Below are 27,038 nucleotides of genomic sequence, written 5' to 3' on the forward strand. Positions count from 1 at the left end.
CAGCACTGTTCTTGAATTAGCTGGTACAATACCAGCTCCCTGTGGTCAGACCTAGAATGGTAGGTAGGTGGGTAGCTTGCGGGTAGCCTACACTGCCTATGCACAGGACAAGTTTGTGGAAGATTTGGCAAAGGGCCTTGTCTGAAGTTGACTTTTTTTTTTCCCTGCGGACAATTTATGGATGTTTCAAGAACAGAAATACTCAGTTTCTCCTGGCACCAGCAGGACAACTAACTTCCAGTATCTAAATCAAATCTTGTACTAAAATATACTGGTGATAGCTCTAAAATAACTCAGCAATGCCATTTGTGAGGAAACTCTTACACTGGTCATGATTCCTCTGTTTTTTAAAATGTTATTAGATGAAAAGGGAAAGGGAAAATATTTCAGAAAATTATGTGTCTTGTGAATTGAGGCAACCAGCTGATTGGGAAGACAAAGGAAAAAATATAAAATAATAGAATCTATAGCTCAGTCATTTAATGCAAAATAAAATCAGAGGTGACAAGCTTGTCAATGGAGCAGTTCACATTTGGGAAATAATGAAAACATGAGATTTCACACACAGTCTGGAAAATAGGTAGGCTTAGCTTCATTTGTGCATTTACTTGTGTTACATAGGGACTTTTTCCTCTGTCCTCAATACAAAAAGTACACAACACCAACAGTTTTCATAGGTCTGTCATGATGTGGTCAGTGGTTTGTGTTTTCATTCTGCTTTTAATTAAAAAAAAAAAAAAAGGGTTTCCAATGAATTCCTAAACCAATCCCAAAAATCTGAAAACCAAAATCCAAGTTGGTCATCTCAATTTCATTAGAGGCTGGAAATAATTTTCTCATAGACATCAAAGTTGCCTACATAGCAAGACAAGCGATTGAGAGATGATTGTGTAGTTTCTTAGGGTGATACATTTATACTGAAGAACAGCTTGCCTTTATGTATGTTTGTAACTGGTTTCATGAGACACAAAGAGAAGCAATGGGTGCTTGCATTCTATTATGTGTAGATCAGACCTCTTCAGATTTGTTGCCATTGCAGAAATTTCATTTGGTACCTAAACTAAAAGTGTCTTTTCACTGTCTTTTGTTTTTCTTCTAATGACATATTTCTGTTACACATTTAGTAATAGATTTCTGATGATTTCTGACATTCTTATATTAATAACATCTTCACTGAAAATAGCCTTTTTACCGGTACTCTCCTCCAGGAAGGCTGGAGGGGGACTTTTAGTAAGAATGTATAGTGATGGGGCAGGGGGGAGTGATTCTAAGCTGTGGGTGAGTAGGTTTAGACTAGATTTTGGGACTAAGTTCTTCAATGTGAGGGTAATGCGACTCAGGAATAGATTGCCCAGAGAGGTTGTGGATACCCCCTCCTTGGACATGTTCTAGGCCAGGTAGGACAAGGCCTGGAGCAACCAAGTCTAGTTAGGAGGAGTCTCTGCCCATGGTGAAGGAAGTAGATGATCTCTAAGGTTCCCTCCAACCTAAGCCATTCTATGATGATTCTGTGATGAAGATTACGGAAGTTCTTACCACCAATGATGTGAAAGACCAGTTCTTTGTTTCTTAAGAATGGTTTTATTTTGTTAGTCTAATATCTAAATAGTCTCAGTAAAAAGTAACAAATATTATGTTTTCTTGCTCCAATATCTGCTTCTTTTCTGTTGTGCTTTAAAGTATGCCAAAAACCAATCAAAATCCAAACCTTGACCTCTCAGAAAAACTGCAACAAAGCCAACGCACCAAAAAGATTTCAAGACAAAAAGAAACTCTTTAAAAATAGGATAGAAATTTACTACAAATACTCAGTTTTATACAGCATTTAAGGCTCATAAAAATTCTTTTCAATTAGAAGTTCTGATTTTTAGTAACTGCAGAAATACACTTTGTATGCATAGAATGAGAACATTTTTCTTGGTTTGAAGTTGTTCTGGTCAATATGTGAATAATTTATATATGACTCAAACTTGATGGTACGTAGGGAGAGACAGCTTGATTCTCTCCATAATGCATATCACTTTGAAAGTGTTTTTTGTTGCAGGGTAGGGGGTGGCATAGCTTGGCACAGTCGCTCTTCTTGGTACCAGAACTGACAGAAGTTTGCTAACAAATATTTACCATGTTCTGGGTGGTTTAGTTTTGTTTTTCTAAAGCTTGTTGCCATAGACCTACATATATGGTACAGTTGAAGTTGATTTCCTTAGTTTATACAACGTTTGTCCAATTTAACAGGGATTTGCATCACACAGATGTAAATGAACAATAATAGATAGGGTCAGATAGCTAGATGTTTTTGTAGTCTAGCAGTCTGGTGAAGTCCCCACTGACTGGAAAAAGGGAAGCATAACTCCCATTTTCAAAAAGGGTAGGAAGGAGGAGCCAGGGAACTCCAGGCCAGTCAGTCTCACCTCTGTGCCCAGTAAGATCATGGAACAGATCCTCCTGGAGGCACTGCTGAGACAGAAGAATAGTGAAGAGGTGATTGGCTACAATCAGCATGGCTTCACCAAGGGCAAATCCTGCCTGACAAACCTGGTGGCCTTCTATGAACAGGTCACAACATTAATAGATGAGGAGTGAGCAACTGATGGCATTTATCTGGTCCTGAGCAAGACCTTTGACACTGTCCCGCACCATATCCTCGTCTCCAAGCTGGAGAAGATGGGTTTGATGGGTGGACCACTAAATGGATAAAGAACTGGCTTGATGGCCGCACCCAAAGAGTGGCTGTCAATGAGTCTATGTCCAAGTGGAGGCCAGTGACAAGCAGAGTCCCTCAGGGATCAGTCCTGGGACCAGTCTTGTTCAACATCTTTGTCAGTGACATGGACAGAGGCACTGAGTGCACCCTCAGCAAGTTTGCTGACGACACCAAGCTGTGTGGTGCAGCAGACAGGCTGGAGGGGTGGGCACAAGCCAGCCTTATGAGGTTCAACAAGAGCAAGTGCAGGGTCCTGCACCTGGCTCGGGGCAATCCCAAGAGGGCTGGAGCATGTCTCCTGTGAGGACAGTTTGAAAGAGTTGGGGCTGTTCAGTCTGGAGAAGAGACTCTGAGGTGACCTTCTTGTGGCCTTCCAGTATCTGAATGGGGCCTAGAAAAAAGCTGGAGAGAGACTTTTCAGTATATCAGGGAGTGCCAGGACTAGGGGGAATGGAGTGAAGCTGTAGATGGGTGGGTTCAGGCAGGAGGTGAGGCGGAAGTTGTTCAGCATGAGAGTGGTGAGAGCCTGGAATGGGTTGCCCAGGGTGGTGTTTGAGGCCCCATCCCTGCAGGTGTCTAAGGCCAGGCTGGATGGGGCTCCGGCCAGCCTGATCTAGGGCAGGGTGTCCCTGCCCATGGCAGGGATGTTGGAGCTAGATGATCCTTGTGATCCCTTACAACCCTGATTCTATGAAGTAGAAAGTCTTAGATTCCCTGATTGGCCCACAGATGTTGGTTTTAATTCTAAGACTATTTTACTTGTTTTCTTCTATGGGCATGCTGTCAATCTGTGATTCTAGTTCATGAGGAGGGAGAATTTCAGTTTAGTTTGACAGTATTCTGCTAGGAGTCATCTATAGGTTTCGTTAGTTTGATGTAGCTTGCCTTTTTTTGCTTGATTTTAGTTAGGTTGATGGTAATGCTTTACCAAGATTTGGCTTAGGTCATGTGAAGTGGATGATACAGAATGTAAGGATTAGGGCAATTATCATGTAATGGAGCTACTACGGAACAAACTATATAGTGCAGGGAAAGACAGTGGAATTAATTGCTGGTGTGTCTTGTTTTGTCCATTTAGACCTTTTCTGCACTGCTATTTGGCGCAGGGAAAGATCATTGTATGTAGCATTCAAAACATCAGTATATGGAGCAAGTAAGATTTACATGCAAGTAGTGTGATTTGGTGGCTGTTGAAGAGAGGTTTTGAGGGAAGGTGTGGGGAAAATGGATGCCTGGGTGAGGAGGCATAGAGCTGAGGGGATTGGGGCAGAATTTGGCTAATTGAACCAGTCTTACGATTAGCAAGAATTTAACATAATCAGTGTGCTTACTTTTGAGACTTTTCTTCTGTGTCTCTTTAAAAAGACTACTGATCTAGTTGGTTAAGTAAGGAACATGCTGACTTTTCTCAAGTGATTCTCAATCTAGGGAAAAGTTGGAAGCTGCTGATGCCTAAAATAGCCATCCATGCTAACAGCTCCATATGAACATTAACTATACTTTGCATCTTGAGCAACCTTGAGAAATTGACAGTGTTGTCCTTGTGCTCAGGATTGGAGTACTTAAAAAATTCTTCTTTCATAGTCCATCTAACCCATATTCAGATATGTTAGGAAAAACTGTTGTTTCAGTGTTTCTGCAGCTGACTGCAAAAATGGCTCTGTAATGCAGCAAGAGAAAATTTTCTTTCTATTTCTTACTCTACATTCAAATTAACATACACAAAAAAAAGCTATAAGGTGTGTACCTTAGGTGGTTATTTTCTAAGCTCATAGTGCTACGTGGATTTTTTGTAGGAATTAAATAAAATAAATGAACGTGTTATGGGTGCAGTGGTGTTTTCCCAGTTTCCACTGTTTGCAGAACTGAGCTGAGCAAATATAACAAATCAGAAAGAAAGGGGAGGAGCAGCACATGCTGGTGCTGTAATTTAAACACATGGTTCTGTGAAGCATTACTATGCAGTGGTTTTACATCTGTATTATCTTTACCTGTTTTCACTGCTTTGCAAAATTGACCACCAGAAAAATGAAAAATGTACTCCACTCCAAATGTTTATGTGTAGTTCAGAATATATAGGGCAGTATTGACTACATTGTGTCCTGGTTTATATATAAATAGACTAAAAAGGAAATAAAAAAGCACTGTGTATGGTATGCTTCTCAGTGGAGCTGAATATTGGAAAACGTGCAACTAAAGACACAAGGTGCTTAATAGTAACTGCATTAAAAAAGCGGTGTTGTGGAAACTTAACATGGCAGTGACACCATTTTAATTAATTCTGTGGTAACAGGAGTTTCCTGTACACAAGGGAAAAGTGACAGTAGTTGCCACATGCAGACAAAGTAGATCTTTGTTTACTGTTACATTTTCGTACAAGTGACATTTCTGACTGTTTTGTGACCCAGTTGCAGTACATATGTAACTCCTTGACTTGGAATTATTTCTGTGCTTATTTAGAGAACGTAAAATAGACATATTTTAAACCTTTTTTAAAAGCTGCTACTTCATACCTTCTGCCTTAACAATAGAAAGTCCCTTCAGTAGTCAGATTTCTGATAAGTGGTTCTACATAAGTAATTGGTTTTGGTAGCCACTGCCCTATTTTGTGGTATTTGGATTTGTATCTATTCATTATCACTTACTTGACGTGGTGAAGTAGTTACAAAAATTTAGTATTTGGGGGGGGAAATGACTACTTTTTTAGCATCAAAGAATATACTAAAACCAGTTAATAATTGGAATTGATTTTTTTATTAGTAAGTTTGTAGGTATAGCAATCAGTTGCTTGGGGCAGGAAGCAAATAATACTCTGCTCTGTTCATCCAGTTTGTTCTAAAATGAGGTCTTAATTTATGACCAGAGATCTCAGATGTTGTGATCATGCAAATACATAAAGAAAGTTTGGGATTCACCTCTTCTAATGTATTTGACCTAGATAACTTAGATTGTCCTTCAAGAAGGCAATCATAGAATAGTTTGCATTGGAGGAGACCTTTAAGGGTCATGTAAACCTGCCACCCTGCAGTGAGTAGGAATATGTTTTACTAGATCACGTTGGTCAGAGCCCTGCCCAACCTGACCTGAAATATTTCCAGGGATGAAACTTCTACTACCTCCTTGGGCAGCCTGTGCCAATGTTTCACCACCTTTGTGAAAGATTTCCTCCTTATATCTAGTCTAAGTCTACTCTCTTTTGATTTAAAACTGTTTCTCCTTGTCCTGTCACCACAGGCCCTGATAAAAGGTCTGTTCCTCATCTTACCTATAGACCATCTTTAAGTACTGAGAGGTTCTAAGAAGGTCTCCACACAGTATTCTCTTCTCCAGGCTGCATAACCCCAACTTTGTCAGTCTTTTTTCATAGCAAAGGTGTTCCAGCTCTCATATAATTCTCATGGCCCTCTGGACCCACCCCAAAAAGTTTGTGTCCTTCTTGTGCTAGGGGCTCCAGAACTGGACAAAGTACTGTAGGTGAGGTTTCACCAGAGCGACATAGAGGGGCATAATCATCTCCCTCAGTATACTTCCCATGATCCAGTTGGCTCTCTGGGATGTGGGCACACACTGCTGGCTCACATCCAGCTTTTCATCCACTGATATCCCGAAGTCCTTTTCTGCAGGGCTGCTCTCAGTAATTTCATGCTGCAGCCTATATCAATACAGGGATTGCCCTGACTTAAATGCAGGACCTTGCACTTGGTTCTTGACAAACCTCATAGGATTTACATGGACCTACTTCTCACTCGCGTCTGAACCCTTTGCGTCCCTCAGACATGTCAACTACACCAGTCAGCTTGGTGTCATCTGCAAACTTAGTAGGGATGAACTTGATTCTGTTGTCAAAATCATTGATAAAAATACTAAACAGCACTACTCCCACTAAGGCACCCTTAGTGAGGGATGCCACTTGTCACCAGGTTCTGCAGAGGGCTCATTGGGTCACTTGACAATCTAGTTGTCATATTTTCACATGAAGTTGAAAGGTAGCTGCACATCACTTTCATATTACTGCTCTACTGTGACTAGTTACTTAAATTACTGTAGAGAGATTGTTCAGTTGTTAGTGCTGAGGACAGTAGACCATCACATGATCTGAAGATATTGATCTATGCCCAGAAAGTTTGGAGAGACTAACGGTTACTTGCTAACCAGTTAGATACAGCTCCCTAAGTAATGAATATGAACTCAGACCTCATCATGCCAAGTTTCTGGACTGTACTTGACATTCCAGAATTCCAGAGATTCACTTTCTTTGGAAAGTGACGGTGGCCAGAGTAAGGGTTTGATAATCTGATATACTCTGATGATTGAAGAGAATCCAAATGGTTCTTGCTTGTTTTTTAATATAGTTGTTGTCAGCAGGTTTAACCTTTTGTTAAACTTTCTGTGCTTAGCAGGTCATTGCTGTGAATGCATGACTCTTCTAACTCTCTCTTCCTTTCGTCTTAGTCACATCGATCAGACCACAACATGGCAAGATCCTAGGAAAGCCATGCTTTCTCAGATGAATGTTACAGCACCTACCAGTCCTTCTGTGCAGCAGAACATCATGAACTCAGCATCAGGTAAGTAAAATTGCTACTTATGAAAAAGTTGATACATAGGAAGGTACCACTAGCTATTCTAGTTGGGAAGGAGGGAGACCAAATCTCACAAGTGTCCTTCTAATTGTCCTGGTTTTAAACTTTAAATTTGTTAATTTCTGGTGCATCAAGCAAGAGGCTGGTATGGGAGGTAAGGAAATTTGTTTAACATTTATGATGTCAACAGAAAATAGACTATAGTCCTTTGGTTTGTGGTTTATTAAGACATCTGGAGAAGGAGAATCTTTGTCCTAGTTTCTTCTGATTGAAAGAGCCATTCAATTCATGAAGACTAGAATTTGCACTGTGTCAATTGACATTAAAGCTGTTGTGCTCCTGCAGTGTTCTTCTGCCTCCTCTTCCTCACTAAGCGTTGTATACCCCCATTAATTTTACATTTCTTGTATTTGTTAGAAACATCTCTTTTTTACTATCTTCCCTAAATGGACAAAGCCAACACCTGGAAATTCTTGTTTAGAAGCAGAAATGTTTTGGTTTTCCTCTCATTTTCTTGTTTCCAAATTCCTGTATCACGATAATAATTTCTCTTGCTGAGGAAGCCTGGAATTGTTTTTCAGCTAGTCTGAGAGGGTCATCATTAGTGGTAAAGTGTGCTTGTTCTTGTGCTATATGCTTTCAGACTTCTCTTGTGCTAGTTTTACTGCTGTGCTCTTTTGCCACCTTCTGTATGTCACTGAGGTTCATGTTGTATTTATTTTCTCACAGTCCGATTGTATTTTGTTTGTGTCTGCTGTTCTGTATTTCACAAAGGTTATTCTCTGTTGCTGCTTTTTGTTGTCCACTTAGACGGCTTTGTTTCATGGCGCAATTCATATGCTGCAGACAATACTCAAAGATTAACAGGCATGACCAAACTATGTCGTTTATGACTGAGTATTAGAGGGGAAGCCAATCAAATGCTTTGCTAGCTACACTAGAAGGCTGGATTATCCTGAAACAAATGAGAGTTCTGTTCAAGTTCAGGAAGTAATGATTCAGAGCAATTAAGATCTCATGCTCTGATGTGAAAGTATAATAACTGTGATTATTTTTACTGTAAATGTATCCCACGAAACCTGCAGGGGAAAAATAGAGGAGAAAGGAAAAATCTGGAATCATAGAATGGTGTAAGTTGGCAGGGAACTTAAAGATCATCTATTTCCAACCCCCCTGCCACAGGCAAGGAGACCTCTTAGTAGACCAGGTCACTCAAAGCCTCATCCAGCATGGTCTATTCCTTTGGTCTATTTTGCCTTTTGGCTTATCCTATATATGCTAAAACTAGATGCTTGGCGTTCGAATATTGATAGAATTCTGTATTTTAAGATAACTCCTCAAATCTTCCGTTGTACCAAGAATTAATAGTGAAGCAGGATTCACTTTATGTACTTAGAAAGAAATGAAGAGTCCCTAGCTTTAAAACAAAACAAAAACAAACCAAAACTGGTTATTTGCAAGGGGTAAAAATCTAAGAGATAATCTAGCAGTCGTTACATGAGGACTACCTTTATAAGGAAATCAAGAATTGACATGTAATTGACTGATGTGTGAGCAAGTGATCCTGTATAGATGATGTTGCTCATGCAGTAAATTAAGAGACATTAAAGTGGGTTGTCTTGTGACTTGAGAAAGTGCTTGAGTACAAGTTCATTGAGCATTTGTTTTTCATTTCACAGATGATACTGTATTGAATATGAACTGAAATCTCATAAAATTAATTTTCCCCACTGCTCTGAATTTGATAAAGTGCATGAAGAGGTCAGGACTTAAGTGTACATAGTTGCGTGTTTATGTAGCATTGCTTTTTTAGCAGCTTAAATCAGTTGAGGTGTTGTGGCTTGAAACTGGCTCTTTGGATGCACCTGCATACCCTTCACTTGTTTGCATTTAGCAAAATCTGTTTTGAATTAAATTCGGGTCCAGTATTATTTGGATACGATTCTGTTTCTGATACCTGATTTGGCAAATCTGTGTGCTGTTAATTATGACTGTATAATTTGTTTTGACTAAAGTCTCATATCTAGTTCTATTACTTTTTACTACTGAGTTTGTGGTAACTTATGCTTCCTTGGTGGCCTAGTAAGGAGATCTTTGAGACAAATGCTAAAAATCAAGTATCTGTATCCCTTCAGCACAGTGGAACTTAAATCTGAGTGTTAACGTCACAGATGCAAGGCTACTTAATGTTGTAATTTGAATATTCATCATCAAGCATTGGGAAGTAAAAGTTGAGACCTTTAAGGCAGAAGTTTCCTGTTTTGAAATATTGCTGGCAATGAAACATGCACTAGTCCTTCTTGTCCTTTGAGAGCCTTTCATGAAAGACAGTGGGAAAGCTCAAGTGTAAGTATTGTGACAGCTGGAGGTCAGTGACTTGCAAAAAAATGTCCAAAATTCCACAAGGGAGAATGTTTTCCTTTCTGTACGGCTCATCCTTGTATAGCACTCATTTAATTGTAGTGCTTAATCAGAAGCTGCTGTCTCAGTATCTTTAATTACAGACTGCCAAAGGAGCTTGTAAGTAAAGCTGATGCCATGAAATGTAAGAAGGTTTTCAGGCCCGTCTTGAAAGCCAGTAGAAGTTTTGCCAATTTACCCAGAGTTAGAATTTTAGCCATCAGCTAGAGTTAAGAGCAGGAAAACAGACTTGAAGAAGGGAGAGAACAGAAGTCTGAAAGATGCTGAAATTGAAGCTAATCCTGTTGAATTTTCTGGGAACTCAGGGAAATTTAGAAGGTGTGGTAAGGACAAAGGCAATGATTTTGTGAATAAACTATTTTGTGAGTGTTAACATACATGCTTTACAGGAAGTTATCAGTATGTGAAAAGTGAAGATTTTTTTCCTCTTTGTTTTTGTTCTTTGATTTTTACTTTCTTTTTTTTTTAATGTCTCAGTCTTGCTGAGCTTAGCTTGGTACTACATGTAATCAGCTAAAATGTTTGGGGCCATGTGTGTGCAGAGAAACACTGCTCTTTTAGATGGTGTTTGTTGCTTAGTCTTCTGTGAAATGGTATTGCACCTTTATATAAGTAATGGAAAGAAGACAACCCTCTTACTTCTAAATGTGCAATGTATGTTAAAATTAGGCCTGACTGCTGTGATTTTGTGTTTCTAACCATTCTTTCTCTAAAGGTGTTGTGGGAGAAACTGTGTTCTTCTGTCTTGATTTAGGAGGGGGAAAAAAAAGAAAGTAGTAATAGTGGTTTGTTGCTTTTCTGAGGGACTTCTCCTGTACATTTCTTACTGAGGCGAAGTTACACATTTGAAAGTAAACAGTGCCTTTCTTCAACAATTACGCTTGTTGCAGCAGAGGTGGGATAATAATTGTATTTACATGCTTCCATTCTTCAGATACTTTTACTTCTTGAATCATGCTTGACAGCACTGCTTACTTTATCTTCTTCTGCTTGCGCATAGACATTAGCTAACTAGCTTTGGAGCAGATTACCTGTCTTTGTCCTCTTTTGTCTTTCCTGTTACGCTGCAGTTTTGAATTTATTAGAAAGCTTGTAGATCTAGTGTAATTCCATTGCCTCTTAGACTAGGGACATAGTACCATGTTGAACATTGGTAGGAAAACAGACACTCAAATTCATAACTCTTGACAATTTTTTTTCCCTCTTGGAGGGTGGGAAGGTGAGGTAGAATATGCCAGTAAATAAAACAAGTTCTTTCTTTTAAGTTCTTGCTCACTTCATTTGCAGATTTCTGCACTTCAGGTAAATTTTTAATGTTGTGGACTTTGATTTTTAAACAGATTTGAAATCACAGTGACAGGTATTGAAGGGAAACATTTCAGCTTTCACAGAGAAAGCTTAGGAATGTTCCTAGAGATCAGTGTTTATATGAGATGAAGATGATTGCTGCTCATGAAATAGATGCTCCAGTTTCTAGGTCATTTAAGTGTATTCTTGTAATATCTAGATATGGAGCAGGAAGCTGGCTTTGCACTCAAGACTCTGCATTTCATGGTGTATGAGGAAGTAGAATTCACAAAAATGGAGATGCGCAGCAGAAACATGCACACAGACTTTGAAAATTACATGTATTTATGTTAAGTCACAACATTATATAAATATTTAGTCACAGAAATACGCCTTATCAGTAGTTCTGTAAGAATGGCTTACATTTGGAAACTGGAATATATTTTTTTTTATGACCTTGTCTTTAAAAGTACCACAGTAAATGGTGAGTTCCCTAGAAGGGTTGTCTCTCCCTGTGCAAATATTTTCATACAATTATAATCTTATGGTTATGATTGTGCTCAGGAACCAAACAGAACTTGTAGGTGACAACGCCACAGGGATATATTGTTGGTGATAAGTGTTTACAAAGGATCAAAGGGAAACTGAAAATGTACTTGAAAAAATGTCCCCTGGCATTGATAAGTAGACAGAATCTGGCTCATGAAATCATCTGAGTTGCTTGGAGGCCAAGTGTCTACTCATAGTCACTATACTTTTTGGGTCTCGACATGTATTCAATGCTTTATTTAAAAGTTTATAGAGTTTTAGAGTCAATAAATGTGCTGTTTTCAGCAGAAAGATGAGTCCATCACCCTAGGTTAGGTTCCTGGGCTAAATGGCTCCAGAATGCCTGGTTTTGTACAACACAGGCTATAGTAGCTGTAGAAATTTTACTAAGAAAGCCCAAAGAGCAGTAATAGATTTTATATACCTTAAGGCACTCAGCTATGCTGTTAATTCTATTCCCGTTAGGCTTTTGGGGGGCAAAGTGACAGTTTTTGGGGGCTCAAAGTGACACAGGAATTGTCCTAGATGTCTTGGGTGAATGTATCTGCTGTTCTTAACCATGGTTTTCCAGTTTTCCCTGTGTATGTCAGACTGACAGTTGTAAAATCAGACATGACAGTCTTCTGGTTTCACGACTGCTCCCAGAACCAAGTAAGAATGACAGAAGCACTACTAATCAGTTTTTGAACTACCATTTCAATATGTAGGGATGACATCAGAAACATGAAACCCCTTATTAGCTAAGGAAGAAAGCAACATCACAATTAATGCCAAAAGATTTTAGAGAGGAAAATACTGTTTCTGCAGTCCTTGGTGGCACTTAGCAAGGAAGACTTACTAATGTGACACAGATGGGTGAGCAGGCAGATCTTTCCTGTTCTCTCCACAGCTGTGCATTTTATTTAGAAAAATGGGAGCCTTTGTCTTTAGTAAGATAATACTCATCAGGTCACTGAATCTCATAAGCAGTATTGTTCCACCAGGAAGGTGGACTGATCATCTCCTGGCATGCTGCTCCAAAGGCATTTTGCTCTTACTTACTACAGAAGAGCATACACAATTCTTGGTCTTCAGCAGGGCTCACACCTCAAGGCTCTTTTTGGTTTTTTTTTTCCTAGAGCCAGTTGAGTTTTTTGACTTTGCAGTTCAAAAGATAATTTCTTGATGAATTTTGTCTCCAAGGAATGTAAAATGTAGGACTCTGAGGAGAGTGGTAGTGGTAAGGTGTGCCCACATGGCCAGCATGTTGGTTTAGCAGTCAAGGAACATTTTTGGCTTTTCATTGGTTTCTGTGTTAGGAGGATGTGGGACACATTGCTGTGCTCCTGTGCCCCAGTTTTATAAAATAGCATCTTGCTCTTTAACCACCTGGTTTTTGGGTATGGTAGCAAAGCACAGGGTTCTTTGCACTTCATATTGCAATTCTTCATTGAAGCCCTGTTACTCTGATTATTAGATTTTTATTAACATTTTGGAGTGTTGTCACTCTTTCCTACCCATTCTGTTTGCTAGCCTCTGATTCCTCATGTTATTTGTGTGCAACATTTAAAGCTTGTGAGTGTTAGGAACGGGAAGAAAATGTCCAGTGATTACAGCACTGTTTTTCCTCACTTAAAAACCCAGTAGCTCTAATGATGTCGTGAGGTTTGTTGTGGAGGGCCTGTAGGCCCAAAAGCAGGTTTATTTATGCCTTGCCCTGCCTGGACATGTCTCTCTGCCTGCACCAGGGGTAAACGAGTACAAAGGAGCACAGCAGACCTGGTGCCATAAAGTCAGTTGCCCAGGACACCTGACTGTGTAAGCCCCCACACCCCCAGCTCGTGCCTGCCTGGTGCTAGGCCCACGTGATTCCCATATTTGGAGTCCAGGCCTGTGGCTTTTGCCTAGGATGGTAAGGTTTGGCTGACTGCCAACCTGATTGGTCATTCTAGTGGCCAATGGGCTATTAATTCTCGGCCCACATTTTCTAAATAGGGGTACACAGGCTTACTTGTTGCTCCCCCACATTGCTTGCTTGCCTGTCTGCATTCGATTGGCCTGAGTAGCCAGCATTAGACCCGTGCTCAGACTGCATGGGATCCTGCCTCTGCACCTGAGCTCCTGCCTACGTATCCCTGGAGAGAACATCCAGAAGAAATCAGCAGCATAAGGTCAGAGACTGTCATTTCCCCTGAAACCAGAGGATTCCAGCCTCAAAGTCCACAGGCAGAGACCATGATGAATTGGACACTAGGCATAGGCTGTGACGTAGTCCCAGAGGGTGATTATTGATTAATCAGAATTGTGAGTAAATTAATGCCTCTGTAATTTGTATCGCCTCCTGCCAGTTTTCAGCCCACTCTGCTGAGCAAATAGTATATAGACCCCAAGTGGCATTAAGCCACAGGGAGAAACAGAATCATAGAATCAAACAGGTTGGAAGAGACCTCCAAGATCATCCAGTCCAACCTGTTACCCAGCCCTGACCAATCATAGAAAAAAGAGTCATAGAATCAACAAGGTTGGAAGAGACCTCGAAGATCATCCAGTCCAACCTAGCCCCCAGCCCTATCCAGTCAACTAGATCATGGCACTAAGTGCCTCAGCCAGTCTTTTCTTGAAGACCTCCAATACTCTCTCTGTTAATAGTTTGAATGTTTGCTAGTTGTTACAATAGTTAATGTTTGATATATATTCCCATAATGTCTTCATAACCATGTAGAACAAATATTAATACTAAAGTTCAGTGGTTGGGGGTGGCAAGAGTTGAAAATGTTGAAGTTAATAAATCTATATATTTTTATAAATATCCTCTCGCATGAATTAATTCCTCCCCTCCGCCACAATTGGCATAGGTGGCAGAGTACCCCTCCACGACAAGGTTACTAGAGAAGAGCACAGTTTTCTGAGCCAAAATGAAAAAGTTCAAATTAGAAAGGTAGTTTGCAGATCTTCAGAAACTACGGTAAGAAATTCTTGTCCTAGTTATGTCTTTGGATATCACTGTAACGCATCCATTTTGACATTTTCCCAATAACTTATTTTGAGATTATGGAAACAAATCTTCTGCTCCCTCCCACCCTCCCCCCAGCTTTAGACAAAAAATTCTTCAGCAGGAGCACAACTTCTGGACAAAATGATAGGCAGAGCTAATGTAGTTTGAGCTCAGATATAGTAGGTACTTCAGGCACAAACCAAATACATACACATATTTTTGTATGTATGTCTGACTCAGGAAATTATGATGTTTCTGCATACTTAATGTATCTTATACAGAATGGTCTGATAGTCTAAAAAGCCAGATAGCTTTTGCTAATGTATTATGAGATTACACTGAGGAAGAGTGGAAGGAGAGGTTGCAATGTAATGGCTTCCTGCAGCAGTTCTTGTTCTGATTTCTTTTACATTCTTAACATTTGTAGTTGATCTTTTGCCTTATTGCCTTTGAATTGTATTTAAACCTAAATAAATATAGACAAAATCTTCCTATATCTCATTTAGGTATTTTTAGAAGTCCATACCTATGAATATAAGAATACATACATTTGTAAAGCACATGACAGATGATGTTAGTGTAACTTAAAGACTAGTTTTCAGTCTAAGCAAAATACAGATGAATGTACACAGTCCTGCAGAGGTGGGAATAAATGGTTTTTGAACTGCGTAGTGATGAAAGGTGGTTATCTGAAAAGCTGCTGTTTGGACCATAAGGAAAATGCACCTCAAGACTCTGTTCAGACATTAAGTGTGAGCTCCAGAACGCTGTCAGCTAACTCCTTTGTACCAGTTCCTAAATGCAGATTTCCCTGCTTGTGCCTTAGCTCACAGAGGCATAGCACTGCTGTTTGTAGCATTGTGTCTCTATGTCTGCTCCTGGTGTTTTCTTACCTTTGCTTTTTTTGTTGCTTGTTCGCCTGCTGCTCTTCAGGTTTGTGTTTTTGCTTGCTTAAGCCTTTAATGCTTCCACAGAAAGTTACTATATGAGGTACAAGGAAAATGAGCTTTTCTGTTTTTTTTTTTTTAATTGTTTGTGAAAGAGGAATATTTCAGGATCTCATCAGTGTTATCTCCTTGCTACTGATGGACCTTAATCACAACATGAATTTTCCCATGAGAGATAGAATATCTCTGTGCTTGTTCTTTTTCCCTGGTGCTCATGCTGGTTTCATTCTGGCAGGCTTGACTTATTGCTGGTTTTGTTCTATAACGCTATAACAAAGTGAAGGGTCAAAAGCATATGAAAGGATGCAAACAAGTTATAAAATTAAACTCCAAATTCAAAATAAAAATGATAGGAATGTTTTCTGTTCTTTGATTTCATACCCGCCATTTCTTTGCCCTTATCCCAGAAATGTGAGACTCGAGCTTGAAACTTCTGTTTCATGTACTGTTATATGTGTAAAATGTTGGAATTTTTTTTAGATCCATTTCAGCTGGAGCAAACAAGAGCCCGCCATCAACTCCTTCCTTCTATATTGCAGGCCCACTCCCCGATGGATGGGAACAAGCTATGACCCAGGATGGAGAAATTTACTACATAAACCATAAGAACAAGACCACATCTTGGCTAGACCCAAGGCTTGACCCACGCTTTGGTAAAAGTTCATCTCACTTCAGAATTTTTGATTCGCTTCAGTTCACTCAGTTTTAATTTTGCAGGCATATTTTGAAAACATTTTATAGTACCATTAAAATACATTTTAATTTGAATTATAGAGACTTTATTTAAACCAATATTTTTTGAAAAAACAGTAATAAAGAAAAAGATATATTCTTGAACAGTGTATGTCACCGTACAGCTCCCAGACTTGGTGGCATTTAGGAATTACCTGGAGACTGTTTCAGCCAAGCTGCCTTTTAAACCACAAACCTTAAAACTTAAGATTTTTTAATTCCCAAAGAAATATTTATTTTCCTTTGTGCTGTCTTAAAGAGGACATTGCCAAATAACTTTTTATGATCCTCAAATACACTTGAACCATACCAGCTTATAAATCCAGCTTGTCACAGTGATGATCATGACAAAACTTCCAATTTTAAGCAACATGGAGAGAATTTATTTGTTCTGTTTCTATTTTAATAATATTTTTGATGTTTTTGATCTGTATGAAGAGCAGAGTTACACTGATTACTGTGAATAGCAATAGTATATAGTAACAGCCTCTAAACTAGTATTAGCTCAACCAAGTGATTTTTCTGATGTATTTAAGGTGGTATTACAACTTTAGTTTTCGTGTAAAGCCATGACCTGTGTGGGTAAGCTTTATTAGATGTATTAATTTGCCCTTGATTTGTTTTCCTAATACCGTACTATTTTCAGCTCCTTTAGATTTTAGATATTTTTCCAGAGGCATGGAAAGAACAGTAGGGGTGAAAAAAACAGAAGAGATCGTTGTGGTTTTCAGTCTTTACTTTTGGACTCGATGCAGTGAAATGAAAACAGTGTGCAGATCACTGAGTAGGTCAGGCTGAGGGGATACAAAGCCTTTGAAGCTTTACAGGGGTTGACCTAACAACAACTGTGGGCCCCTTTTGGAAGAGGCATTAACTCCATGAATGCCATATAAACACAGAGCTGCAAAACTCAACAGTGCTATTCTGTTTTGTTTTTCTGAAATGACTGTTAGAAATTTCAGCATTCTTGTTTCATATACTTGAGTGCTTACTTTAAACATCCGTTTGCTCTTCTGGATCACAACAGATTGTCACACTTTGTTTATAAACCACTCACTAGTTTGTAGACAGGTTGAACCACTATGCAACCTGAGCCCAAAGGTGGGGCATGTATTGAAGGTTGTCAGCATTGGCAAATGTCCATGCTGGCTTTAACACCAGCCAGAGTTGCAGACCTGTTTGTGTGTTGCAGGAGTGTGTAGGTAGGTAATTTGCAACTTCACAATTACTTAATATGTGAGTAAGACTTGAAAGGAAGTAGTCTTTTCACTTAAAAGAAGCAGGACAATTGTGTTTACTTAAGTAATCTTGCAGGGTATGTATTTTTTCTTTTCTTGGTATTACTTTATAGTTTCCAGTGATGAGCTCACATTAAAAAGGAGTGTGGAAAAGGCTATAATTGACAGAGATGAATCTTGTTTCTCAGCACTATTTTGTATTCCTGCAAATAGTGTAATCTATTTGTAAGGGCAAAAGCTACTTGTCTATACTGAAACCTCATCAAATGTTGAGGCTGTGCAGTTAAACTGAAAGAAGTTAGAAATTTCCAAAAGACTGCATAAGGATTTCTTGCTGCATAACTTCCCTTTTTGGGCCCACTGCGTATGTGTATCCCAGACAGACTTGAGTACATGCCAGGGCTCTTTATTTTGTGGTCGGACTTTTAATCTGTTCCAGACCTTTTCAGTCAAAGAGCTCAAGTGTAACTGAAAGGGGCAGGAAAAAAAAAAAGGGAAGGGGGGAAAAAAAGGCATATGGGCTCTTCTGATCTAGAGTGATGGCAAATAGAGACAAGCTGCTAGCTGCTGTTGAGCTTGAAGGACTTTTCCTTAAAATCTTAAGTTGTACACTATGTATGATGGTTTGTATTTTTATTGTTTCAGCCAAGAAAATACAGAGCCTTATTCATTTTGCTTCCTCAAATGTGACCTCCTTAAGTCACACCCCTAAAGGGGGGGGGGGGGGGAAATCTGTTTGACAGCTAATTTACTGAGCCTTGCATTTATTTATCATGTGGAAATCCTCAACAAATATGTGCTGTGACCTTAAACAGTGTGTGAATGACTCAGAAGTTTACCTTTCAGTGCTTGATATAGGTTGAAAAGACTGGGTGTTTTTTTTCCCACTGAGGATGCCCATACTGTTTTCTATCTCTCTGTTTAAGGATAAGGGTTTGGTTTTCACTATTTTTTTGTCTACTAATCCTTTGAAAAGCAATCCCAGGTGTATTCATCTTTGTCTGTTGAAGCTCTTGATGCAGTAATACTAATGTTGACTGAAAATTAAGGAGAAATGAATTTCTTCCTTGATATTGCCACTTTCACCAATGTGAAGAACCATTGAAAACAGTAAAGCTATTGAGTGGTATGTGCAAACATACTCTTCTGAATCAGTATTTAGAAAGAAGGTTTGAAGAGTCTACCATTATTGCTTCTGAATTCCCAGCCTCCTGGGAAACAGCTGTTCTGTCTCTGTATGTTCCTTACCAAATGGAAACTTTGCATTCATCTTTATTTTCCTAAGTAGGTGTTCATATACTTTGTTTGTTTTTTAAGTTATGCTGGGAATTTTCCATTAATGGGCTAGAAAAGAGAGAGGAAGGAGGATCACTTTGAAGAAATTATTTTAGGTGGACACTCCTACTGACTTGTTTTGTTTGGGGATTCTGGGTATTGTATTCGTGCTTTTAAATAGAAGATAAAATGGTGCAGTTAATTTGGATTCCTTATTGCAGCAGGTTTTTAAGACTGATGCATCAGAATGGAGTCCCTGTCCAAATATCTGCCTGTAGACTGTGCTGGGTCTGAGATGTGAGTGCTCCAAGATATGAGCTTTGTTCCAGAAGTCAGATTTAACATCTATGAAATGGGTTTGGTGTCTTCAGCTCCACCAATTAAACAACAGTGAAGTCTTGTCGTGGCTCAAATATTGATCCTCGAAGTCTATGTATTTGTTTTTAGAATAGATTTCTGTTTGGAAAATTCACAAACTTGAAAATCCAGGAGAGCAGTAAGTATGAAAGGAGAGTTTTCTTATGCCAAGCACAGGCAATCATAAACGATGAGATGGGATCAAAGGAATGGGAATGGTGGGGGGCAGTCCTTAGGCTGATGTCAGCAGGATTCTTGTCTAGTAGAGCATCTGGTACAAACATGCTATCCTACCTTCCATGCACTAAAGGGATTCAAGTGATGTGGGGAGGGGGTGTTTTTTTAAAAGAAGGCTGTGCATTTCTTTAATTAAACTGTCAAGCTGAGCCTGTGTTTTGAACTGTTGTCTTTTACTAGCCTCTGCTGTTGTCCGTTGGTCATTCTTTACAGATCCTGCTGTTTATATTAAGTCTTCCAGATCATGTAATATGTTTTCTTGATAGTCAAAAATGTCTGGGTAGGAAGCAGGTCAGCTATGCATTGTGAGTGGCTGGAATTGTTGAAATGGAACAACATCTGCTTTTTCTGTAAAAGTAGATTTCCTAGAACCAGTTGAAGTTTGGAATCATTCAACTTTATTGCTGAAGTTTCCAAAAATCAACTTTTGTATCAGCTACCGCCAAAGGCATTTAAAATGTTTTACGTTTTCAGATGCCAGGACTTGGGTTTGATATGCAATTTAAAATAATTTGCCTGTTGAGGATACTTACTTTATTAAATTTGAAGATGAGACAATGAGCTTTAAGTGGGAAAATGCCAGAAAGTGGCAGTTGATTTCTGTGTCTCTGATAGTATAAGTCTTGTGTTTAAGTAATAGTGCTTCATTAGAGTAGTCAAGCAAGTCTGTCTGCAGGGACTGGAGTAAAGCAATGTTTCAGTTTTCTTGTTTATTCCAGATTTCTCTTTTACAGGCTTGTTACTAGTTACCATGCCAGTGTTACATGTGCCTAGTGTTTTTCCTTCCGGTGCTTCCAAATGTGGGAGCTACCATATGGGGTATGCTTGAAATCATTGCCATGACGTTATTTTTACCACTCCCACTTAGAGATTATGTTAATGATTCCCACATAGAGATTATGTTAATGATTCACATGTAGAGATTATGTTAATGATTTTTTAAGTTCTGTATAAATTTTGGATGAAGGGGAAGGCAAGGTAAGACAGTGTTTAACATCATAATAGAAACTTCCATAAGGGTGTTGTGTCCAGTAGCTGCCTGAACTACACCAGTAGGAAAAGAAATAGAAGTGATGATAACAACAAACTTGAAATACACTTTAAAGTGTAAACTCTGGAGCAGCTGCTAGTTTTTAAGTACTGGAAATTAAAATGAGGTATTTCATAGTGTTGCCTTCATATCCTTTACCTGTCTAGCATTTAATTTAATACACATTTCTTCAAATCAGGTTGTACAAGTCTTGCCAGGGGCACATTTGTGGATCAGGTAGAACTAGAACCCTAGTCCAGAAAATGCAGGGGTTTGGGCCTTTGTTTAGTCAAAAGTAAAGCCCAGATCTTGTGTCTGGTCACAGTGGCATTTCAGATTTTTTTAAGTTCCAGAACAGATTCACATTCCTGTACAAAAGCAAGTGTGAGCCACAGTTGGCTTTGATCTGCAAATGCAATGGCATGTCACAGAATCATAGAGTTTTCTCAACTAAGAAAGACCTATAAAATCAACAGGTCCAACCATCGAGCTAACACCACCATGGCCATTAAAGCGTGTCCTGAAGTGCCATGTTTTTTTTAATACCTTCATGGATAGTGACTTTGCCCCTTCCATGGATAGCTTGTGCCAGTCCCTGAACACCCTTTCAGTAAAAAAATATATCCTGATATCTGGTGTAAACCTTCCCTGGTGCAATTTCAGGCCATTTTCTCTTGTCCTGTCACTTGATAGACCTCATTACAACTTCCTTTCAGGTGGTTGTAGAGGGCAGTGAGATCTCCCCTCAGCCTCCTCTTCTCCACATTGAACAGTCCCAGTTCCCTCAGCAACTCCTCATAAGACTTGTTCACCAGACCCTTCACCATCTTTCTTGCCTCTCTCTAGACATACTCCAGCAACAAAATATCCTTCTTGCAGTGAGGAGCCCCAAACTGAATGCAGTATTCAAGGTGTGGCTTCATCAGAGTACAGTGGCATGATTACCTGCCTACTCTTGTTGGCCACGCTATTCCTGATTCAGGCCAGGATGCCATTGGCCTTCTTGGCCACCCGCGCACACTGCTGGCTCGTATTCAGCCAGCTGTCAACCAGCACCTCTGGGTCCTTTTCTGTCAGGTGACTTCCCAGCCACTCTCCACCATGCCTGTAGGTATTGTAGGGAGTTGTTGTGACCCAGGTGCAGAACCTGGCATCTGGGCTTATTGGAGCACGTACAGTAGACCTCAGACATTGATCCAGCCTATCCAGATCCCTCTGTCATTTACTTTATGTATACTAACAAGAAGGGACGTGGGTATAGATAAATTTATACCTGATTTGGGTTTTGTTTGGTTTGTTTTGTTTTCAGAATAATTTAATTTAGTTTGAGAAAGATTTGTTGGTATCTTTACGCCCTAGGTCAGGGCAGTCTCAAACACAAATATAGGCTGAGCAAGGAGTGGCTTGATAGCAGTCTTGAGGAGAAGAACTTGGATGTGTCAGTGTATGAAAAACTCAGCATGGGCTGCCAGTGTGTGCTTGCGGATCAAAGGACCAACTGTATCCTGGGCTCCATCATAAGTGACTAGTGGGACAAGGGAGGTGATTCTGTCTTGTGAGACCCCACATGGAGTGCTGCATCCAATTATGGTGCCTCTAGCGTAGGAGAGACATGGAACTGCTGGAGTGGGTCCAGAGGAGGGCCACAAAGATGATTAGAGGGCTGGGGCACCTCATCTATGTAGACAGACTGCAAGAATTGGGGCTGTTCAGCCTGGAAGAAAGAAGGATACAGAGAGATCTTACAGCAGCCTTCCAGTACCTGAAGGAGATCGACAAGAAAGCTGGAAAGGGGAAAGCTTTTAGTGGTAGGACAAGAGGGAATAAATTGAAGCTTGACAAGGGTAGCTTTGGACTGGATATTAGAACAAAATTCTTTACAGTGAAGGTGGTGAGAAACTGGAACAAGTTCTAGAGGGAGGTCATGGATGTTTCCTGCCTGGAGGTGTTCAAGGCCAGGGTGGATGAGGCCTTGAGTAGACTGATCTAGTGGAAGGTGTCTGTGTCCATGGAAGGGGGCTTGGAACTAGACGGTCTTTAAGATCTCTTCCACCCTAAGCCATTCTGTGAATCTGTGGGCTTAAGTGTACATGCATATACATAGGGTTTGTTCTCCTCAAATAAAGGTTTCATATTATTTTATCGTTGTACAGAAGCTTGTCTTGGCCTAATTAACCCAGAAAGTATCATGTGGTGATTAAGCAGTAAAACTTTACAGCTAATAGTCTTATATAGACTTTACTGATTAACCTTTGGACTAAAATGCAAACTAGCTTTGATTTAAATACGTTTTTTAGGATACGCAGTAGATGGACATGGGGCCTTTATAAGCTTTGAGCCCTGCAGTTTCTGTAGTCTTCAGTATTTCCTACATGCAATTTAAATTCAGATGGCATTAGTGGAGATTTCTTCTCATAATCTGTCAGTTGTAGTGTGTCCTACATAGCTTTCCTGTAGTAGTATTTATGCTGTCAGTTCCATTCTGCATGAAGATCTTGAAATAAAATGATTTTTTAAAAATAAATTGTTTAGACTTCCCAATTTCAAATTGATTTATTTGTAAATAATTGAAACTTTTGTTTTATGTGCATGCACTGAGCAGAAGTTTCTTACAGCTACTCACATTACTGCCAAATCTCATATGTATTTGCTTTTCTGCATAGCCATGATATTCTAGTTCTTAAACTGACATACATTGACTTGAAGTGCTTTGTAAATATTGCTATAAGGAAGGAAGTTAAATCAGTGAAAAACTGCAGCAGCATTTTACTCCAGTTTTCAGTTTAGGAGTCTGTCTGTGGATGCTGTAGAATCTTAGTAGTGGTAAGTCAATGCACCTGTTTCGCCTCTGTCATTTAGGATACATAAAGAGTTTTTAAAACAATGGTTTTATCAAAGAAAACAAAGAACTGGTTAGATTATATTGTTTTAAACAGCAGATACTGTAGTGACAAGTATGGTATTTCAGTTCTCTCAATAAAAAGATTGATTCTTACTAGGAAGACTAAATTATAGTATGCTCAGATACTGAGCTTTTTTTCATTGTTCAAAAAATGGCTTTAAATCTGTAGATTAAAATTACTTTCAATTTTGAAGAGTGAAATGATAAATACAAAACAAAGCTCATCAACAGTTCATCTTGTCTATTACTTATTAAGGGTGCTCTACAGCAATTTTGGCGTGTAATTCTTGTGCATAGGGGAAAGGTGCTGTGCCTGCTGCAAACTGTCAGTGCCCTGGGACCTGTGATTTAAATTGTCTTAGGATCTTGGGAGAATTAGCCTTTTATGTTTAAGTTACTAACTATCTCCTGGCCTTTTCTTTGTAGCACCAGTGACTATTAATTGTTTCTCCCTCTTAGTTTGTTTTTGTTTTCCTTTGGTTTCCACTAAGGATGGAGACAGCGGACTAAACTTTTCAGTAGCTGTCAGGTATTATCCTCTGCAATACAGAAGAGGCATCTTGCTGTTGAGTTTGAGCAGTAGAATATTTGATATGTAACATTTGAAGATCATTAATTCTCTGTCCTCAAAAGCATACTGCATGTATTACAGTGGGCTGTCTTCTGCAGATTGTGAAGTTAAGCCATATTACAGGATGGCAAGATCCTTTTTTTATTGTCTTAAGTTGCCCCTGTTTTTTAACTTGTCTGCCCCTCCTCCTCCCTCAAATCCCTCTCTTCTGGAAACAAAGACTTGTTTGTTCCTTCTCTGCCTGTGAGGTCTTCACAGCCCTCACTGTGTGGGTGCAGAGCCCCTTATTTTAAATGCTTTATATAGCCATGGAAGGTAAGGAACAGGACACATTAGATAATTGGTGAGACCTGACTCTAACAGATATATAAAGGTCTTTGCCTTGGAAATCAAAGTACTTTTAAAGAGCTGTGCTTGTCAGAGTCATCACATGCCCTTGAGGTGTAGGAAAAATAAAATGTGATTATCTGAGATGATATAGATAAGTATATTCTTTAGAGTGCAGATTTCTGCAGTCATGTCCTCAGTAAGTAATGCAAAATGAGAAATGAAAATAACAAACAAGCACCAAAAGACTAACCAACTAAAAAAAAGTTAACAATCCCTAATGAAAACTTAAACACCTCTTTTTGTCTGTCACTTGGAGAGATGTGTTTTTCCTCTCTTCACTAAATAGTGTTGGAAATGATAGAAAATTACATTCTCCTTTTTGTTTTCCTTAAAGACTTGTGTAATCAACTAAGATAGCTGAAAAGTATTTTTTCACACTGGTTCTTCACTGGGAATGTTGTTAAGACCATAAAATTCAGTTAAGCAGTATCTTATTTTAATGACTATACTTTTAGTTTTATTTCACAAAATAGTTCCCTTAAATGACAAATAACTCCATGGTCTGTTCTGAGGGCAATTTAAAACTTGAATTTTAAGTCCTTAGCAATTGTGTTCTTGAGATAATAAAATACTTTCAATTAATACATGAATGAGAATTCAGAAACTAGATTCTTAGGTTCTGTTTTTGAAGAGTTACTAGATCATGTAAGGAAATTTAAATGAATATTAAATATACACAAAATACTCGATATCTTAAGATATTCCAGTTTTACATAGACTTTTGGTTGGGCATGTTACTTTCAAAATTAACTTTAGAAGGCATTTGGGGATTCAAGGATGAGAGAATAAAATGAAAATCATCAAATGTGATTTGTTTCTTACAGTTTCAATTGCAAAAAAAACTGTGATCAGAGAGAACAGGAGTAACACAAGCAGCTGTCAGACACAGAAAGAATTTGGCATGAGAAGAAAATTACTTCCAAAGCATCTTAGTGGAAAAGTGGTTGAGAGAAGTAGTACTTATGCAGGAAAACAAATTCATAATATGTTGAAGGGATGTTAGCGATATTGCTGCTAAGTGTTTAACTAGAGTTAGTAAATTAAATTTTTCTGGGGCTGTCTGTAACATGTCTGTGCTATGACCTGTGTGAGGCAGGGACTCTGAATATGTGATTATATAATCGAAAACTAGACCATAAAAGTGGCCTTTTTAACCAGAAGAAAACTTCAGCTTTGAGGACTTAATTTTTACAAGCGAGGTAGTTTTCTCTTAGCTTAGATGTGCTTCTTTCACGTGGCGTTAATTTTCTAACCTTTGTTCCCTTTACTTTGCACAGTAATTGACCTTACTTGTTTAATAGCTGGAACTTCTGAGAGGTAGCACAGATGTCTGCTTGAGTTGCAAAAGGCTGTTGTAATTTGCTAACCCCTTCATTATCTGCTTTTAATGTGAAAGAGTGTAAATGTGAAAGAGATATAAATAGCAAATGGTACGGTTCTGCTTCCAGGCTTGATATAGTTCTGGTCAAGAAGAAGGGAAGAGATAAATTCCTCACTCCAGCAGTGTTGTGTCTAGCTTGTCCAGAACTGCTCTGTGGACTGTGTTTCTTTTTGCACTGCTCTCTAGCCTCAACTTCATCCTAATTTGGTAAATACAGGTAGTCTAATAGCTGTCAGTCTTCCAGTGGACATTGCCCAGAGAGATCCTGGAGCTTGTAATTACAGTTTACTGCTCACATCCTTGCAGGACAGCTGTTGGTTCTGTTGAAGCTTTTGCTTAGCATTTTCTGGTATCTTGGGGCACATGAATCTTCTGTGTCTTTTTTAGCTGGGGAACAAGCTGTTGTGTCTCTTCCTACTGCTGGCCTGCCTAGGGACCACAGTTCATATCACAAAGCTAGTTGAATCATCCTGGCCGCCACCTTCCTGAAGTTCATTTTTTATGCCAAAGTTGTGTTGGATCGTAAGATCAGCTGCTTGACATTAAGCTTTAATCCACAGCAACATTATCTTCCCAGTATTTTTTTCCCCACTAGGTCAGGGTGGGACTTGCAGCCCTTTGTATTCACTGTGTTGTTTCCACTTCGTACTGGGATCCAGCTTCTATTCCTACTTCACTTGTTCACTTACCTTTACAGGCATGTTTATCTTATTTGTAGTCATATGTATGAAACTCTCACAAGTAACTATATAAAATATTACTTCAAATTATTTTAAGCTATTGACACCTGATTTTGATGTGACTCATGGAAATGTGACCTGCCTGCCCATTAGGCTCTCGACTTAGTGCTGGACCTGTGGAATAGTTGAAAGGGTAGACTAGAAATTTGAATCTGTAACCGGTTTTGACTGCTTTCTTTTCTGTTGTCTGTGACCATGTGGTATTTCTTCTTCATGTGTTACCTCTCATTGGAAAGCTGAAATGTGGCAAGGGGAATAGGAAGCAATGCTGTGAACCACGGCATTTTTACTGCTATTTTAAACTACATTTAGGCTTTCTTGAAACAGAAGAAAAACACTGCTGTACCTTAAGTTGGACACTTGAAAGACAGTGGAGAGTGATGAGATTTTCAGAGAAAACATGCTACAGGTTTTTTATGAGATAATTCTCCTTATGATAGCTAGAAGTGTTAGTGTTTCAGGAATCTTCTATATATAATGAAAGCATTATTTCAGACTAATACAACAGATGATTTTCCCTGCACCAAATCCAACCTATTATCCTAAAAGATGCTCTGTTTTCAGCCTGTCATCCTAAAAGACACTCAGTCCCTTTTTTCTTTCTTTCTTTTTTTAACTTCCTATAAACCTTAATCCTCATTACTAGGTGAAAACAAACAAAATCACCCCAAAACACCCCCAAAACAAACAAACAAAAAAACCACCAACCCTACCACTCTC

The 27,038-nt window shown here is 39.1% G+C and overlaps 1 protein-coding gene across 8 annotated transcripts in view; it reads left to right on the forward strand.

The window, feature by feature from the left end:
* The window catches only part of YAP1 (Yes1 associated transcriptional regulator), a 94,252-nt gene that overhangs the window by 42,454 nt on the left and 24,760 nt on the right, over nt 1-27,038 (forward strand). For 4 of the 8 annotated variants that reach the window (XM_064170541.1, XM_064170554.1, XM_064170547.1 and 1 more), the window contains exons 3-4: nt 7,157-7,272; nt 16,005-16,118. In XM_064170541.1, the coding sequence (XP_064026611.1) occupies nt 7,157-7,272; nt 16,005-16,118 (230 nt within the window). The remainder of the gene's footprint in view (nt 1-7,156; nt 7,273-16,004; nt 16,119-27,038) is intronic. The other 4 variants (XM_064170573.1, XM_064170589.1, XM_064170581.1 and 1 more) reach the window with 1 other exon arrangement.

Source organism: Pogoniulus pusillus, chromosome 3 (assembly GCF_015220805.1).
Source record: "Pogoniulus pusillus isolate bPogPus1 chromosome 3, bPogPus1.pri, whole genome shotgun sequence".
NCBI classification, from domain to species: Eukaryota; Metazoa; Chordata; class Aves; order Piciformes; family Lybiidae; genus Pogoniulus; species Pogoniulus pusillus.